Raw genomic sequence first — 15,000 nt, 5'->3', positions numbered from 1 at the left:
TATTCTTTCAATTTTTACTGTCTCTTTCACATCCTCTTCTATCCATTTCTGTTTTTCCCTCTTATTCCACTTCCCATCTTTACTTGTCTGTCTGCACAGCACAGCCCACCTCACTCACACAGGCTTCACTTTTTTCCGTTGTTTTCATCGTCTCTCTCTGCCCTTCTTTCTTTCTCTCTCTTATCTCTCCATGACTTTTTTTATTCTGTTTTCCACATCCTAACAAACTGCCCCTCCCTTCACCTGTCTGCCTTTACCGTCCCTACTCTTACTCAGTCGCTCTGTCTCATTCCCTCCCTTTTTTCACCATCTCTCTCCCCTGCTCTGTCTCTTTCTCTCTCTTCATGCCATGTATTTCACTTCCCCTCTTTACTTATCCGTCTGCATAGCACCCCCGCCCACCTCACTCTCTCAGGCTTCACTCTCATTCTTTCTCTTTTCACTGTCTCTTTCCTTTGTCATTCTCTGTCTCTCTCTCTCTTTTCATTCCATTTCTGTTTCTTTTTTCCCGTTTTCAGTCTTCACTTCCCAGCTCCAGTCTCTTCCTCTTCACCTGTCTGTCTTTTTTGCCTGCTCCATTTTTAACTTTTCCTTTGTCTGTCTCTTTTTTTGTTTTTTTTCCCCCCCTAGATATTCTGTACTTCCAAGCAGAGCAGCGCCCCCCCCCTCCACTCCAAATATCTGACACCTGTTCACCCTGCACTACAAAAAGATCCATCCAGATATGTGGCTCATTATGAGGCGGTGGGCCACCTGTTATGTGTGGAGAGTACAGTGTGCCGTCTCATCAGGGGCTGGCTGCTCCTCCCCTCAGCCCACAGTGCAGCACCTGGCTCCCCCCTTTCCCCCCTTTCCCCTCATCCCCTCCTCCCCGCTCTCGTCTCTGGTGGGGTCGGGCACTGTGGTCGGGGCCAAACCTGGTGTGCATATGAGCGAGTGGGAGGTTGCATTTACGAATACGGAAATGAATATACTTTGTTGTCCACAATGTGGAAATTCGTCTTTAGTTTCACCACATACATTTAAACCATTTAACATGACTCTCACAAGACACAAATCAAGCATTCAAACACTGCATTTGTAAAAGCAGAGGAGGAAAGGAACGAAAGAAACAGCGTTCCAGCATGGCATAATGTTTATGGAGTTGGTTTTGAAATTGTAAGGTTGCAGGTTCAAATCCCATCCATGGCTGAAGTGCCCCTGAGCAAGGCATCTAACCTCACAATGCTCCAGAGACCGACAACCTGTACCTAAATAAGTGTAAGTTGCTTTGGATAAAAGTGTCAGCGTGTAATGTAGTGTAATGTAGTGATCTTCTGGGCTGCAGTGTCAAAGCCCTGTTAGTCCATGGCACTCTGGCTGTCTGACTGAGGGTCTCCACACACCGATTCCGCCAAAACATGGAGCACTGCTCTGCCAAAGTTTGATTCCACTTTTTCAATACAATCCCACACACCGGTGCTGATGTCTGCGGATGTCGGCTGCTGTTTAGGGGAGAGCTCTATTTTGTCGGAGCCACCCATTGACTACCCATGGGCCAGTGTGCTGGGGTAACTGAAATTGTTGGAACCGATAGTGCTCTGCATTGCTGTCGGAAGTAGTGTGCAGAGGCCCTGACTTGGGTGTTTGGGTGTATGGCTGTAGCGGAGCCAGAGGGCGCGTGCTAATCCTCAAAATGGCTGTTTAGCTTATGTTATAGGGTAAACGGAGTCTGCTGTGCCGGTAGCTATGCTCCTTGTAGTGTTATGCCAGGGGTGGCACCCAGACTGTACCTGCTGCACTTCGACTGTGGTGTTTTCAGGATGCACAGTTGGCGCTGTGTGGCCACAGCTATGGCTTCCATACCACAGCTCTGTGGAGAGGGCCAGAGAGTCCAGCTTAACACTCAATTCTTTCTCATCCCTTGACTGTGCCACTAATCTCCTGTCATTCTGTATTCTTCCCAAATAGAGCCCAATTGAAAGGAATGAGGGTCATGGATGTCTGTGTGTGTTATATTCGTGGTGGTGGGTGGATGGGAAGAGACTGGCATCACAGGTTGGCCGCGTTGGCAGTGCCATATGAGGATTTTAACAGGAGTGGGAGAGCGAGCGAGATGGAAGCCGGCCCAGACATGCATGCATTTGGCAGAGTATTGCAGAGCCACCAGGCACTTGTTCATACACAACACACAACACACAACACACACACACACACACACACACACACACACACACACACACACACACACACACACACACACACACACACACACACCACACACACCACACACACACACCACACACACCACACACACCACACACACACACACGCACGCACGCACGCACACACGCACGCACGCACGCACGCACAAACACACACACACACACTTCCCAACAGCCCAATGCTGTGATCTCATCCCCTCCTAGGTAATATCCTCCTCGTCCCCTAGTGGTATGCAATATCCGCCTCTCTCTCTCGTTTGCTGCTTTCTTTTTTTCTCTTCCTTTTCATGTAACATTTGTCATGTTTCTTTGGCTATTTGCATCTTCGATCAGTACCCCCCCACCCCCTCCCTCCCTACTTTCCTCCATGGCCTTAGGGCTGCAGCTGTTGTTCATCTACACTTGTGATACAGATGGGTTCGCTCTCACTGTCTCTCAAGATAGGAAAACAAATATCGAGGAAAATTACAAAAGCCACATTAAGGCCATCTGCAGCATCCAGATGGAACGAGACCTTTTTTGCTCTTTTAATGTCTCAAAATGTGTTGTTGCTCTCACGGCACATCAGAGATGTCTTTGCTCTGCTTTCGCATATATACGCTTTCATTCGACTCGCTGACTTTCATTTAGGCTTAAATTAACGGAACAATGAGTATCACGTGCATGTATTTGGACATTCAAGGACCATGGTTATTGGTTTACTATAGTTCTCGTTGGGAAATAAATATGCATCGAACGAGTCAATTGGCAATACTCAACATTAGTCTGCGTGTGGTCGCATACCACAGGGATCTAAGCGCACGCCTTCCCAGCATGCCGTGTGCATGAGTATAAATTGTCCTGCCTGGCACAGTAAGGTTAACATTCCTCTCCGAAACCCCCCACAATCCCCACCCCACACCACCCACCCACCATCTACTCCATCAGCCCGAGGATCATAGGGGGGTTTAGCGGGTGCGAGCTGAAGGGATCACAAACTAATTAAGGTCATCGCGGAGTTCAGCCCCTATAAAATTGTTTATAAACCATTAGGGGGAAACGCGCGTTCCCCAGCGTCCTGCACATAATTAGAGCCAAGGTCAGAGAGAGAGAGAGAGAAACAGCCCGCACACATTTCCTGCAGCAGGGGCGGGCGGTGCCCAGATCCCTGCTGCTGTGTGGACAGAATGCTCTGGCATTTACACTAGGGCAAACGCGGGCTTTTATTCATTTCCTAAATAAATAGGCTCCTCTGGAGGCCCGGTGTCAGAGAAAATGCACCTTCAGTGATATTAATGAGCTCCCTGCTTATTTAGCCCATTTTTTTCTTCCACAAACCTGCATGCTAACTAAAGGAGAAAAGAAATGGAACCGTTTACCCCAGGGCTCTCAAGGGGTTCCCGCGAGCTGGCTGATGCTACCACCACCCAAGCAAGGGGCCAACCGGCAGTGAAGTAGGTCTAGCCTAGCACTTCTAATGCCCTCCTTTTTAAAAAAAAACATTATTTGGATGGTTATTTGTGTTTTTTTTCCCTTTTGTCTACTATGCTAGTGTTTGGCTCTTTTCCCTCCACCCTCTCACACAATCTGGTTGCTGTTGATGTGATGCATCTGCGGAGACAAAGGGTAAATAGCTGGTGGTGCTGCTATAGCAGGCAGACCCATTGCCTCCCCATCCAGTCCCACCGGAGAGCTCTGTTTGGCTCGCATGTTTCTTTATTTCGGTCTCGTCTGTGTTTATGGGTTAGTGTGGTGAGACGCTCCAAACCACTACAGAAATGTCTGTTGAGAGAAAAGCATCAGAGAGAGAATAGAGGAAAGAGCAACAAAAGCCAACCGACTTGCCCGCTGTGTTTTGCAGGTTATTTCCTTTGCCAATAAATATTTGCATGTTCTTCATTCTGTCGTCTGGTGCACTTTGAGCTAAAGGGGTCCTAACGATTTGATTTGGCCAATTGCTCCGGTGTTCTGTTGGAACAGTGTATTGATAGAAGCTCAAGGGGCTGAGATTACATTGACACATGGTCAGGCAGTTTCCTGGCCAGCCCTGTTCATCCATCTATTATATAGTTAGCATTGATTGGCATTTCATCCTTGACGCCTGTGCCGCGTTAAACCCCGGGATTGGGAGCGGAGACGCCCGCCGTCCTTGAAGGGTCTGACTTGGATGGGATGGCAGCCCCGGTGCGGCGAGCCAGCCAGGAGGGGAGAGAGGGAGAGTGAGGCAAGGCGTCACGGCCGACGGGCTCCGCTGGTTGGGGGGGCCGGGTGGGTGCGAACTGGCGCTGTGCCTACGGCTCTGTTGCGGAATACTAATGAGACGCCTCTGCACCCGCGCTGCGCCGTGCTGGGGTGCCGCCTCCACAGCAACAGCAGCAGCAGCCCCCGCCCGCCCGCAGCTGCACTGAGCCGAGCGCAGTCTGTCCTTCAGCTCTGACACCGGGCCCCATAGGCTGACCCCAGACCGGCGCTCCAATGGACCACTCCTCCCTCCAGAGTGCTTTAGCGCAACCACTGGCTAGCCATGCCCGACCGACCGACCGACTGACTGCCTCTCTACCACTAGCTCAGACAGCTCACTCTATTATTATTTTCTGCCTTTCTATTCCTAGCCTGGTAGTCGACCAGACTTCTCTTTCACTTTGTACAAAGGCGCTCTCAATAAGCATACAGTCGCTTTTACAGTGGATTGGTTCTGGTTGGCAAATCTTATTGGTTCTGCCTTTGATTTGTTTCACTAATGGGTCATTAATTTAATTTAGTCAGGGAAAACCAAAGCCTTGGGAGATTTTACTGACGTAGTGCTGTAGCGGAATACAGTATAATATTGAATGCAAGCACTGTGGAGGATGGGCATGTGAACCCCTCTGCTCTATCCCACACCTACTCTTCAGAAAAGAAAAAAAAATCAGACATTTTTTTTAACGCTGGGCTCTTCGCTCACTTTACTTTCCCAGTCAGGCTTGGAGGTGTGCTGTTGGCTTGTATTTCCGCTGTGGTATTATCCACCGAGCTGATGCGGCACTCTCCTGGATTGCTGTGTTTGGAGCCAGAGCTGCATGCAGAGAGCAGCTATTGGACTCTGGCTCTGTGCTTTCTGGGGGAGAATTTGACTCACCACTGATGTGCCGCTTCATGTAATGGTGTGTTTGTGTGCGTGCGCATGCGTGTGTGTGTGTGTGCGTGTGTGTGTGTGTGTGTGAGAGAGAGAGAGAGAGATAAGAGACAGACAGTGAGGTGAGGACAGTGTGTGTAGCAGGGTCTGTCTATGCCATTCTTTGTTTAGAAGGCTATTTCACCCCCGCCCTCCCTCCTGCCAATTATATTCAATCATGGGCTCTTGGGGGCACCCCCAGGTACTGTAGGGGGGAAGAGGGCCGTGTTTCTCTTCTGTCTCTAGCTGTCTCCTCTGCCTTTTATTGACAGCCGTACGCCTCTGATTCGGCTCACTGAGTCCCTCAATCAGATGTCTGATAGAGGTGGCTGTCACTCAAGCGCTCCCTCGCTGCGTACCCTCACAATTTTTTTTAACTCCCTAATGTGTTCACGTGCCCACGCGTGCACACACACACACACACACACACACACACACACACACACACACACACACACACACACACACACACACACACACACACACACACACACACACACACACACACACACACACACACACACACACACACACACACACACACTTTCTCTGTGTGCATCTCTCAGGTTGAGCTTTTTTTCATTGAGTTTTGTATGCACACAGATGTACACAGCTGATGTGTCCATATACGCAGGCACACACACATGGGCGCACACGCGCTCACACGCACACACACACACACACACACACACACACACACACACACACACACACACACAGCCTAATGTATTCACATACATGGGCAGGCGTATTACTCTCTTAAGATGCAGGCACATTTATTTAAACCCCCTTGCTCTTCTGAAGCAGATGACACGTTGGTTCTCTGGAATTCAATTCCTGTTCCGTTTTGAGGCCACACGGCCTCTCCCCACTCATTTCTCACGTTAAACGATGCAAACGCTTATATTCATATGCACACTCCTACGCCTCCTCCATCCCCCCACCCCAGGCCTCCTTTCAAGTGCCTCTCACAGTCCATTAGGGCACCTGAAAGAGGCTCCTCCATCATGCCTGGACCTGGCGGTGTTTGCGTGTGGGACAGGAAGAGAGGGGCGGGGAGCGTCTCAGCGACACCGCTACAAGAGACGGCCTGCCAGGAGATGCCGATAAAGTCTGTAGTCTGTGATCATGATGTGTGGCAGTGAAATAGAGGGAGTGGGGGGTATTTGTGATAAGGGGCCGGCTCATCTCAAAGCTCAGGGAAATGGCAGGCAGAGGCAGCATTGCCTGACAGAGGTGCATCAATACCAGCTTTCACAAAACCCTGCCACTCTCTCTGCGAGGGAAAAGTTCAGCGTTGAAGGCCTATTGTCGCGTGAGGGGGCGGGGTTATCTCAGGTTGTCATCGCTCAAACAGTTCCCATCAGCAATCTTGTTTTTGGTGTTCTCAAAGAATGTCTCAGGCCTTTATTGTTAGGCTAGGTCAACATTACTTCGTGCCCATTGTACGTCCAATTTGGAGGAGCCTGTTGTCCCGTTTCATCGATTCAGGAAGGGAGACTATTCCCCTATATGTCTCGATGCTCCGGCAGTCTTGTGCTCCATTGTTATAGGTGTTGGGAAAGGCTTAGCAAGTGCACATGATCTATTGAAGTGGATGATGTAGTGTTCGCCCAATATAACATCAACGGGAAAAAAGCGGATTTCAAGCATGAGATTTTCTCCCTTTTGCAGCACAGGATCAAAGATGTTGGGAGAAGAAAACTCTGATTCCAATTAAGTTGTTCAAGAGCCAAGGCTTAAATTCAATCCCCCTAAAAGAGAAACTTTCAGCGTGAGCCATATGCTGTACTGTACATTGAAAGGCAACATGTATGTCTTTGCCACTGACTCTTTTTTTTTGCCAGAGTCTACCTGCTTTAACCTTCATCCAGCTCTGGGCTCCTATTAAACTGGAAGACTGAAAGATGTTATTGGCACAGGGGGTCTGCAAGTAATTTACAAACAAAATGCTTTCCTTTTTGATGGTCAGTATTTGTTTGTACTCCCATTACTACCTGACGTGTTTTATGTTGTTTATGATGTCAGGAGTAAGGGGCTATTGGCCAGCAGGCGTCTTACTGAAACGCGATAAAGTTTTCTGTTCACACTTACCTTAATGTTTGCACTTGTAACACTTACACGTGCACACACACTCTTGGACTGCATTCTGTGTGGCCCTGGACTAAAATGGCTTGGCACTGCTAAAGCGAATGCTTTGAGTACCCCTGCCTTATACAGACAATGAATTTTTACACTTTGTAAATATCTGTTTAATGAAGCATACGAATAGTTGATGTCATTGTGCGCTACCTCTTAGCCATAGGCAAGAGTAAAGGCTAGAGTATTTCCACACATGTACACAACTCTTGACCTTCAAGGGTCATTGCCTCTGTCACTACCAATCAACCAACCAACCAGCCATGCACCTCCAGCTCATAATCAAACAAGCCCACTTGGGTAATTTTGGTACGTGAGACTCCATGGTCGAAAACTGAAGCAAGCGGAACTGAAGAATTGAAGACAGTTAAGGGTGGCTTCGGCAAGTTTTTTTAGTCAGTTACTGTCATGGGTATCCAAAAAGCAGTATATGAAATAGCACATCACCTGTGTGATCTGTTTACAACAGTGGCAGCCCACCTGTGTGTGTTTTACCAGTTTCTACACAGCTAGACAGATAGTATGGGTAAGTTGACAAATAATATATGAGTTGGGGAAAGGATGAGTAAAACTTGATTGATATATACATTCTTTCCTACTACCCAATGGACTGTGTGGCTTCAAGTAGTAATAAAGGAACAGCTTTGATAATCTGCTCTCTCCTTTCTTAATCTGTAGAAAAATATTAAGGAAGATAATAATGATGCATTATGAGCAAGACTTTGAGTAAGAAACTGGATGCCAAGCTTAATCACTAAATAGAAAGATGGGATTGGCCACTGACTAAAATCCTCTGATTTTATTTAAGCATTCAGCCCATGTATAGTATTGAATACAATGGCAGTTTGAAGGAAGTGGCACTTGTGAGAATACAAGATGGACCTCCTCATTCTTTCTGCCTTTGTGCTCACAAACAGAACAGAACACCGTCGCAAAGTGTCCATCCCATAAGCCCCTTAAATATTTAAGCCGTTTTTAAAAAGTGAATGGGCTGTTGAGCGAAAATTTGGTGAGAACTTTGGCAATTAAGTGCAGTTCTCCGCAATTAAAGATCGTTCCAGCCCCAGCATCCTGTCACAGCGATCCAAGGGGATAATGAGATAGACCTGTTTCCTTGGAAACCTCTCTTCTCCGTTTTTTCCCTACTTCCCGCCATGCGGTTTGTTTACAACTGGGCGAGTTCAGTGGTGGGAGCAGTGGCACTTCATTAAAGCATAGGCACTTTAATAATGCAGATGTAATTACAGGGGCCTCTGGGCTGGCTTAATGCATGCTTAAGACTGACCTGTTCTCCCTGTTAACTGGTAATTAGGTTCAGGCCTGGTGAGGGAGAAAGCATTGGAGGCAGCTAGTTTGGGACTGAATAGATGACCCCAGACTGTGACTGATCCACTCCTTTCGTACGCCAGTAGCAACGTTCCCAGGGCCGTGTTTCTCAAAGGGGGCAGTCTGGCTGGAGGAGGAAAAATATCCTCACAGGAACTCTTGGAATAGTTTAGCATTTGAGTCTTAATGCTGGACTCTGCAGGGATGTTGGGCCGATGTGAGCATTAGGACTCATTATTAAAACACCAAGATGATCCCGTTAGTCTGAGACAGCCCGACCCGGGTTTCCTAGCCAGCGCGGCTTAGGCTTCTCTTCAGTCACGATGATTATTTTATAGGCATGAGATGGACTCTGGTGGCTTTGCCTTCTCTCTCTGGTTCAGCTTTTTTCCGAGGGTCAAGGAGGTAGAGGGCTGGAGAGGAAAAAAAGAGTGAGGGCTGAGGGTTGGGGAGGGTTATGTGGTAATGGTGTGTATCCATCGAGCCCAGCAGTCACAGCCAGCACAGTCAGAGCCACGGGCAGCACAGCTGAGCCTGAAGGACAGCTTAAATTGTTTGTCGGTTAATGACTATCCTTCTGTTTCATTCTGTTTTTCCCCCTCTCTCTCTCACTTTTTTGCGCCTGACTTTCTCACCAACCTCATCATCCTCTTTATTATTCTCTTCTCTCTCTCTCTCTCTCTCTCTCTCTCTCGCTCTCTCTCTCTCGCTCTCTCTCGCTCTCTCTCGCTCTCTCTCTCTCTCTCTCGCTCTCTCTCGCTCTCTCTCTCTCTCTCTCTCCCTCTCTCCCTGCAGTTCTGCTTTTGTCCTCTCTTCTCTCTTTCCCTCTCCTCCAATGGGCATTAATGGTCTCAGCTGTTTCCTAGTCACATTAAAACATCCGCTCTCCAAAACCTCATTTTCAAAGACACACACGCACACGCACGCACGCACACACGCACACACGCACTCTTCCAGGCACACACACCACTCACAGAGGCAGACAGACTCCTGCTCTGCCTGCCCTTGTGGCTATGCAGATAGAATTTGAACATCAGCCTTGAGTGTCTATCTCAGTATGTCCGAGTTGTAATACAATGCCCCAAAATGACATATTTCCCCCGAGTAACATTCAGACAAGAGCTTTGCTGGAAAAGGGCCAGCCTGTAATAGGCAGGGACTGTTATCGTGTCACTTAAGTTAATCACGAGTATGAAGTATTTCCTCATGGCCCTTACAAAGGGCTGTGACGGGTCCCTCGTCCCCCGATTTTTGTCTTAAACGGACATAATCGTGACAACCGCCGCAAAGTGTTGAACCCATTGTCAGTTTACAAGCGGGCGTTATCAATCTTGCTTGAAGTAAATGGACATAACCATGGCCAGCAATTATGAAGGTGTCCCCATTAAGTCTCCCAAGCCCTGTCACTCTTCCGCGTGGTGGTCGTCATTAGTGTCGCTTAAGCTGTCGTCGGCAGAGCCGTGTAAGTAGCCATTTTCCCTTCATAAATGGAGATGTTAACGATGGCTTTTTTAATGGCAGGTCCCATTGGCTCCAAGTGTGCCCATGAGTTACAGCTGTTCACCCTCTGAAACATTTAGTGATGGTGTGTGAACGTTTTGCTTTCTCTTGCGTGCGCTCTCGTTCTCGCTCTCTCTCTCTCTTGCGGTCTCTCTCTCTCTCTCTCTCTCTCTCTCTCTCTCTCTCTCTCTCTCTTGCGGTCTCTCTCTCTCTCTCTCTCTCTCTCTCACACACACACACTCTAACACACTCATACACACACACGCACGCACACAAAAACACGAAACACATCATCTTCAATACACCTTTCGTGGTCTTGTGGGAATTTGCCCTCTATTACCAAGGGCTGTGTGGACTCGTTAACACAGCATCTGTGCCTTCACTTTGTCCCTTCTCTCTGGCCTTGGGTAATTGCCCTGAACGATGTCTGTCCTGCGACTAGCGGTTATCAATATCCTTTTTTCGGATGGCTTTTTAAAGACAGGTCGCCCTGTAATCCATCATGTCTTAACCACAGAGCCCCTAGTTTGTCAGCTCTGTTGAGGGAGGGAGTGCTGCACTATGCTATGTCTTAGATTTTAGCTCAATAAAGACTTGCAGATTTATTAAGTGTAAATATTTATTATAGACATGCTAGAACGTTTGCTGAATGGATTAATTGCATTGTTTTTGCATTACTTTCGCTTTGGTCTAGTATTAATAAATGGCTTCTGCTAAAAGTGTGTTTCTCTCTATTTTATTGTACAATTATTCAAAGCCTATTCAGGCAGAGTGAAATAGAAGATCTACACTGCTGAAGCAATTTTTATATAATATTGTACAACTTCTTTATGAATTTGTGCTTCCACTGGATTCCTCCTAATTCTAGAACCTGGGCCACTTTTTATGAACTTCCAATTACAGTGATGTTCAAGAACCTCTGTTATTCTCTTTCTTAATTGCCAATTGAGGCAACGGAAGTGGAAGTACAATTTCCCTTCATCACGTATGTGCATCTCAAAGTGACTTATTTCAAACAGAACAACATAATTATTTCAAACTAAACCACACACAGATGACCAAGCACTAATCCACGCAGTGGCAATGATAGAATAATTAAGAAGTGAAACCTCATCGATTTCAGCCTTACAGCTGATCTCTATAGCACTCCTGTTGTACACTAATGAGTAACCAATAATTTGCAATCAAAGTCTTTGCACAGTTGTCTTACAGAGTATTGCAGGAAAACACAAATTCTGATCAATGTGATGGCGGTACTAGCTTGGCCATAGTGAAATACCGTCACTGCTGCATGAAATACCACCAGTGAATGTTCTATTAGTAACACAGTCATAACGAGTCAAAGGAGTTCCAACTGTTTCACGACTCTCTCTGGACACCATTCTGCAAGTCGCTATGTAGAGACCCCCCCTTCAACCCACCCCACCCCTCCCCACTCCGCAGACCTGGGCTCCCACCAGCTCCGTCGGGACTCATGGGGCCCCTAAGTGCCTGTGCGGTCAGGGGGCCGATAAGGCACGCAGGAAATGAATGTGGTAATTAAGGCACACTGTGGGTTAGCGAGAGGGCCATGATGAATATTATCACTTAATTACAGCGATTGCTATTCCCGGCATGCAGCCCTGCCACACTGAACATGACACTCCTATTCTCTCTGTGTGTGTGTGTTGTGTGTTGTGTGTGGCTGTGTGTGTGTGTGTGTGTGTGTCCACCTGAATGTCTAAATTGTATTGTACTACAGTTGTAAATGTTTATTTCCTTCGCAGAGCCCCTAGCTAGCCTTGCATGGCATTTCTTGTTTCGTCAATAATCGTGAGGCCGTGTGAGTGCTTCCTCTAAACATTTGCTAATGGACGCGATCATAAGTTGATCAATGGCTTTAATGATGACGTAATAAATTGATGACCTTGGAGCAGCCCACACAAGGGTTTTTTCTTCCTTGTTTCCCCCAGGCTCCAGCCATACATGATGATTCAATATTCTAGCAAGTCAACTTGCTCCCCAAATATGCAGCAATATTGATGACTTAATATTCATTAGAGTAAACAGCCCTTGCAGATATTCAAACGGTTGTATTGCCTGAAATCTACACGGCTAATTTAAAACGCCTTGGTGGCAAAAACCTGGAGCTCTGCATCTGATTTTCTTTCTTTTTTCCCTCTTTTTTTGTCTCCCTCTCTCTCCCTCTCCCTTTCTCTTTCTCTCCCTCTCTTTCTTTCTCTCTCTCTCTCTCTCTCTCTCTCTCTCTCTCTCTCTCTTTCTCTCTCTCTCTCTCTCTCTCTCTCTCTCTCTCTCTCTCTCTCTCTCTCTCTCTCTCTTTCTCTCCCTCTCTCTCCCTTTTTCTCTCTCTTTCTCCGTCAAGGACAACTACACATTCGCACAGCCAGGAATCCAGAGAAAAGTGAAGGCCCTGGAGGAGCTGGTCAGCCGGATCGATGGTGAGTGTCTGTGCCTGTGGTGCTTGGGGGCCCTCTGTTTTTTTGTGTGTGTGCGCATGCTTGTGCGTGCGTGCGTGCGTGCGTGCGTGCGTGTACATGTTTGCGTGCGTGCGTACGTGCGTCTATTTGTGTGTGAACTGGAGGTATGTGTGACGGTGTGTTCAGTCCCAGCAGTGGTGGAACTGCAGCAGCGGCAGCAGCACAGTCCTTTGCTCTCCCATCACCCCCTTTCCTGCCCCCCATCTTCCTCCCACAGCAGTGCGCTACCCCTACACGAACCACACACACGCTCTCCCATCACCCTCCTCTCTTACCAAATCCACCACCCCCTCCATCTTCCTCCCACAGCAGTGCCCCACCAATGCCCTACCCCTACACGCACCACACACCAGCCTCACTTCCTCCACCCCACCAGCCCAGCTACCCCTCTACACACCATACCACCCCCCTTCTCTACCCCTCAACACAGCACACCAGCAACCCTTGCCCCTCAACATGCCAAACCACCACCGCTTACCACTCTACACAGCACACCAGCCTAGCTACCCCCTCAACACGGCACACCAGCACCCGTTACCCCCTCACACACCACACCACCAACACTGCTTACCCCTCCACATGCCACACAGCAGCCAGCTTTAACCTACCCCTCCACACACCAGCGCCGCTACTCTTCCACACCCAACCCCAGCTATCCCACTCCACGTACCACAGTACCCCACCAGCACACCACCAGCCCCGCTCCCCCTCCCCCACAGCTCCACCAGCCCCGGCGTGTCATCCCCAATCAGCCCCGGAGCCGCTTGGCCTTTGGCGGCACGCTCCTCTCCTCTCCGTCCGCCGAGGGAAAGCGAGAGCCACCGGAGCATGAGACCCCCTCATTACTTTCTATTAGGGAAGCGTAATAAGAATTCAATGGCCATTTCTCTCTCTCTCTCTCTCTCTCTCTCTCTCTCTCTCTCTCTCTCTCTCTCTCTCTCTCTCTCTCTCTCTCTCTCTCTCTCTCTCTCTCTCTCTCTCTCTCTCTCTCTCTCTCTCTCTCTCTCTCTCTCTCTCTCTCTCTCTCTCTCTCTCTCTCTGGCAGACAGAGCAGAGCCCGGTCCCCCGCACCCGCACTGCGCCCGGGCCTTGCCTTCTCTTCAGCCCACATTAGGCTCAATGATTGCTTTAATTTCAAGCCCAGAGAAGGGAGGCGAGAGGAGATCGCTGTTGTTTTTTTCCTCCTCCTTCACTTCTTTCTTTCCCCCCTTGTCCCTCACTTCTTTTGCCTCCTACTACTCCTCCACGTCTGGCTGTTTTGCTCTCCGTTGACGTTTGAGCTTTTGTATCAAAGCCGCCCCTGTCTCAGTCTCTTCCTCTATACATGCATTATGGGTGATGGGTTCGGCTGAGCGTTTTTGGCAGCCGGCAGATTTTTATCATATCTTATCATATTTTGTCTCCCTATTGCAGGTATGTATGCATCTGTGGGGGAAAGAAAAAGAGAGGGGAGGGGTTGCTGGCAAGTGGGAGATTATCGATGCATTGTAGTAAGCTGAAAGTCTTATGCTAAGTCTGCATCCTCCGGAGATGCAGTCACACTCATCAGTCAGAAATGTTATGAGTTTCCCCTCTGTGCTTTAAATAATTCATATGCACACACATCTCTCCCTCTCTCTCTCTCTCTCTATCTCTCTTGCTCTTGTTCTCCCCCTTTCCGAAATGCAGTTGAATTCAAAGCCTCCGTTAAAAAAAAAAAAAAAACCCCTCACAATCCTTTTGCGTAACCTTGTCTAAGTCATAGATGTTGCTCTATGAATGTTTCACAGCCAACTCCGCGCGCAGGCTTTGCAAAGTCAGAAGTCTCAGGGAAGGAAGGAAGAAGCCTCGGCAGCTCGGCAGCTTTTAATTGATCATGTGTGCCTCTTTTGATCCACTTCATCACAAGCCTTCTCTTTGTCTTGCCCTTTTTATCGTAGCTGCCGGCGTTAACATGGCCCTTATCAGTTAGGCTCTTTATGTTGGGGGGAGAGTTGTTCTTGAGTGACCTTCACTTTGTGAGGCTTCGAGCCCCTACTCATGTCACTTTTATTGTGGATCTCTGCCTAATCTGACGGCAGATAAGTGTGCAGTGTTATTATCTAGCCTCAGCTGGGATTTGGGGTGGGGGGTGGGGGGGTTGAAAACCCAAACCGCTCAATGAGAACAACTGATGTTGGAGACAGACGTTTTTTTAGTGGGCTCATCTCCCTTTCTCCGCTGAAGTCCACTGAGTCTGTCT

General features: G+C 48.3%; 1 protein-coding gene across 1 annotated transcript in view; it reads left to right on the top strand.

The window, feature by feature from the left end:
* Positions 1-15,000, top strand: part of tbc1d22a (TBC1 domain family, member 22a) — a 115,128-nt gene that overhangs the window by 64,470 nt on the left and 35,658 nt on the right. The window contains exon 11 of the mRNA XM_063218147.1: positions 12,665-12,740. Within this exon, the coding sequence (XP_063074217.1) occupies positions 12,665-12,740 (76 nt within the window). The remainder of the gene's footprint in view (positions 1-12,664; positions 12,741-15,000) is intronic.

The sequence above is a fragment of the Engraulis encrasicolus genome, chromosome 15 (genome assembly GCF_034702125.1).
Source record: "Engraulis encrasicolus isolate BLACKSEA-1 chromosome 15, IST_EnEncr_1.0, whole genome shotgun sequence".
NCBI classification, from domain to species: domain Eukaryota; kingdom Metazoa; phylum Chordata; class Actinopteri; order Clupeiformes; family Engraulidae; genus Engraulis; species Engraulis encrasicolus.
The sequence above is the reverse complement of the archived record's forward strand: the minus strand, read 5'-3'. Positions and strand labels throughout refer to the sequence as shown.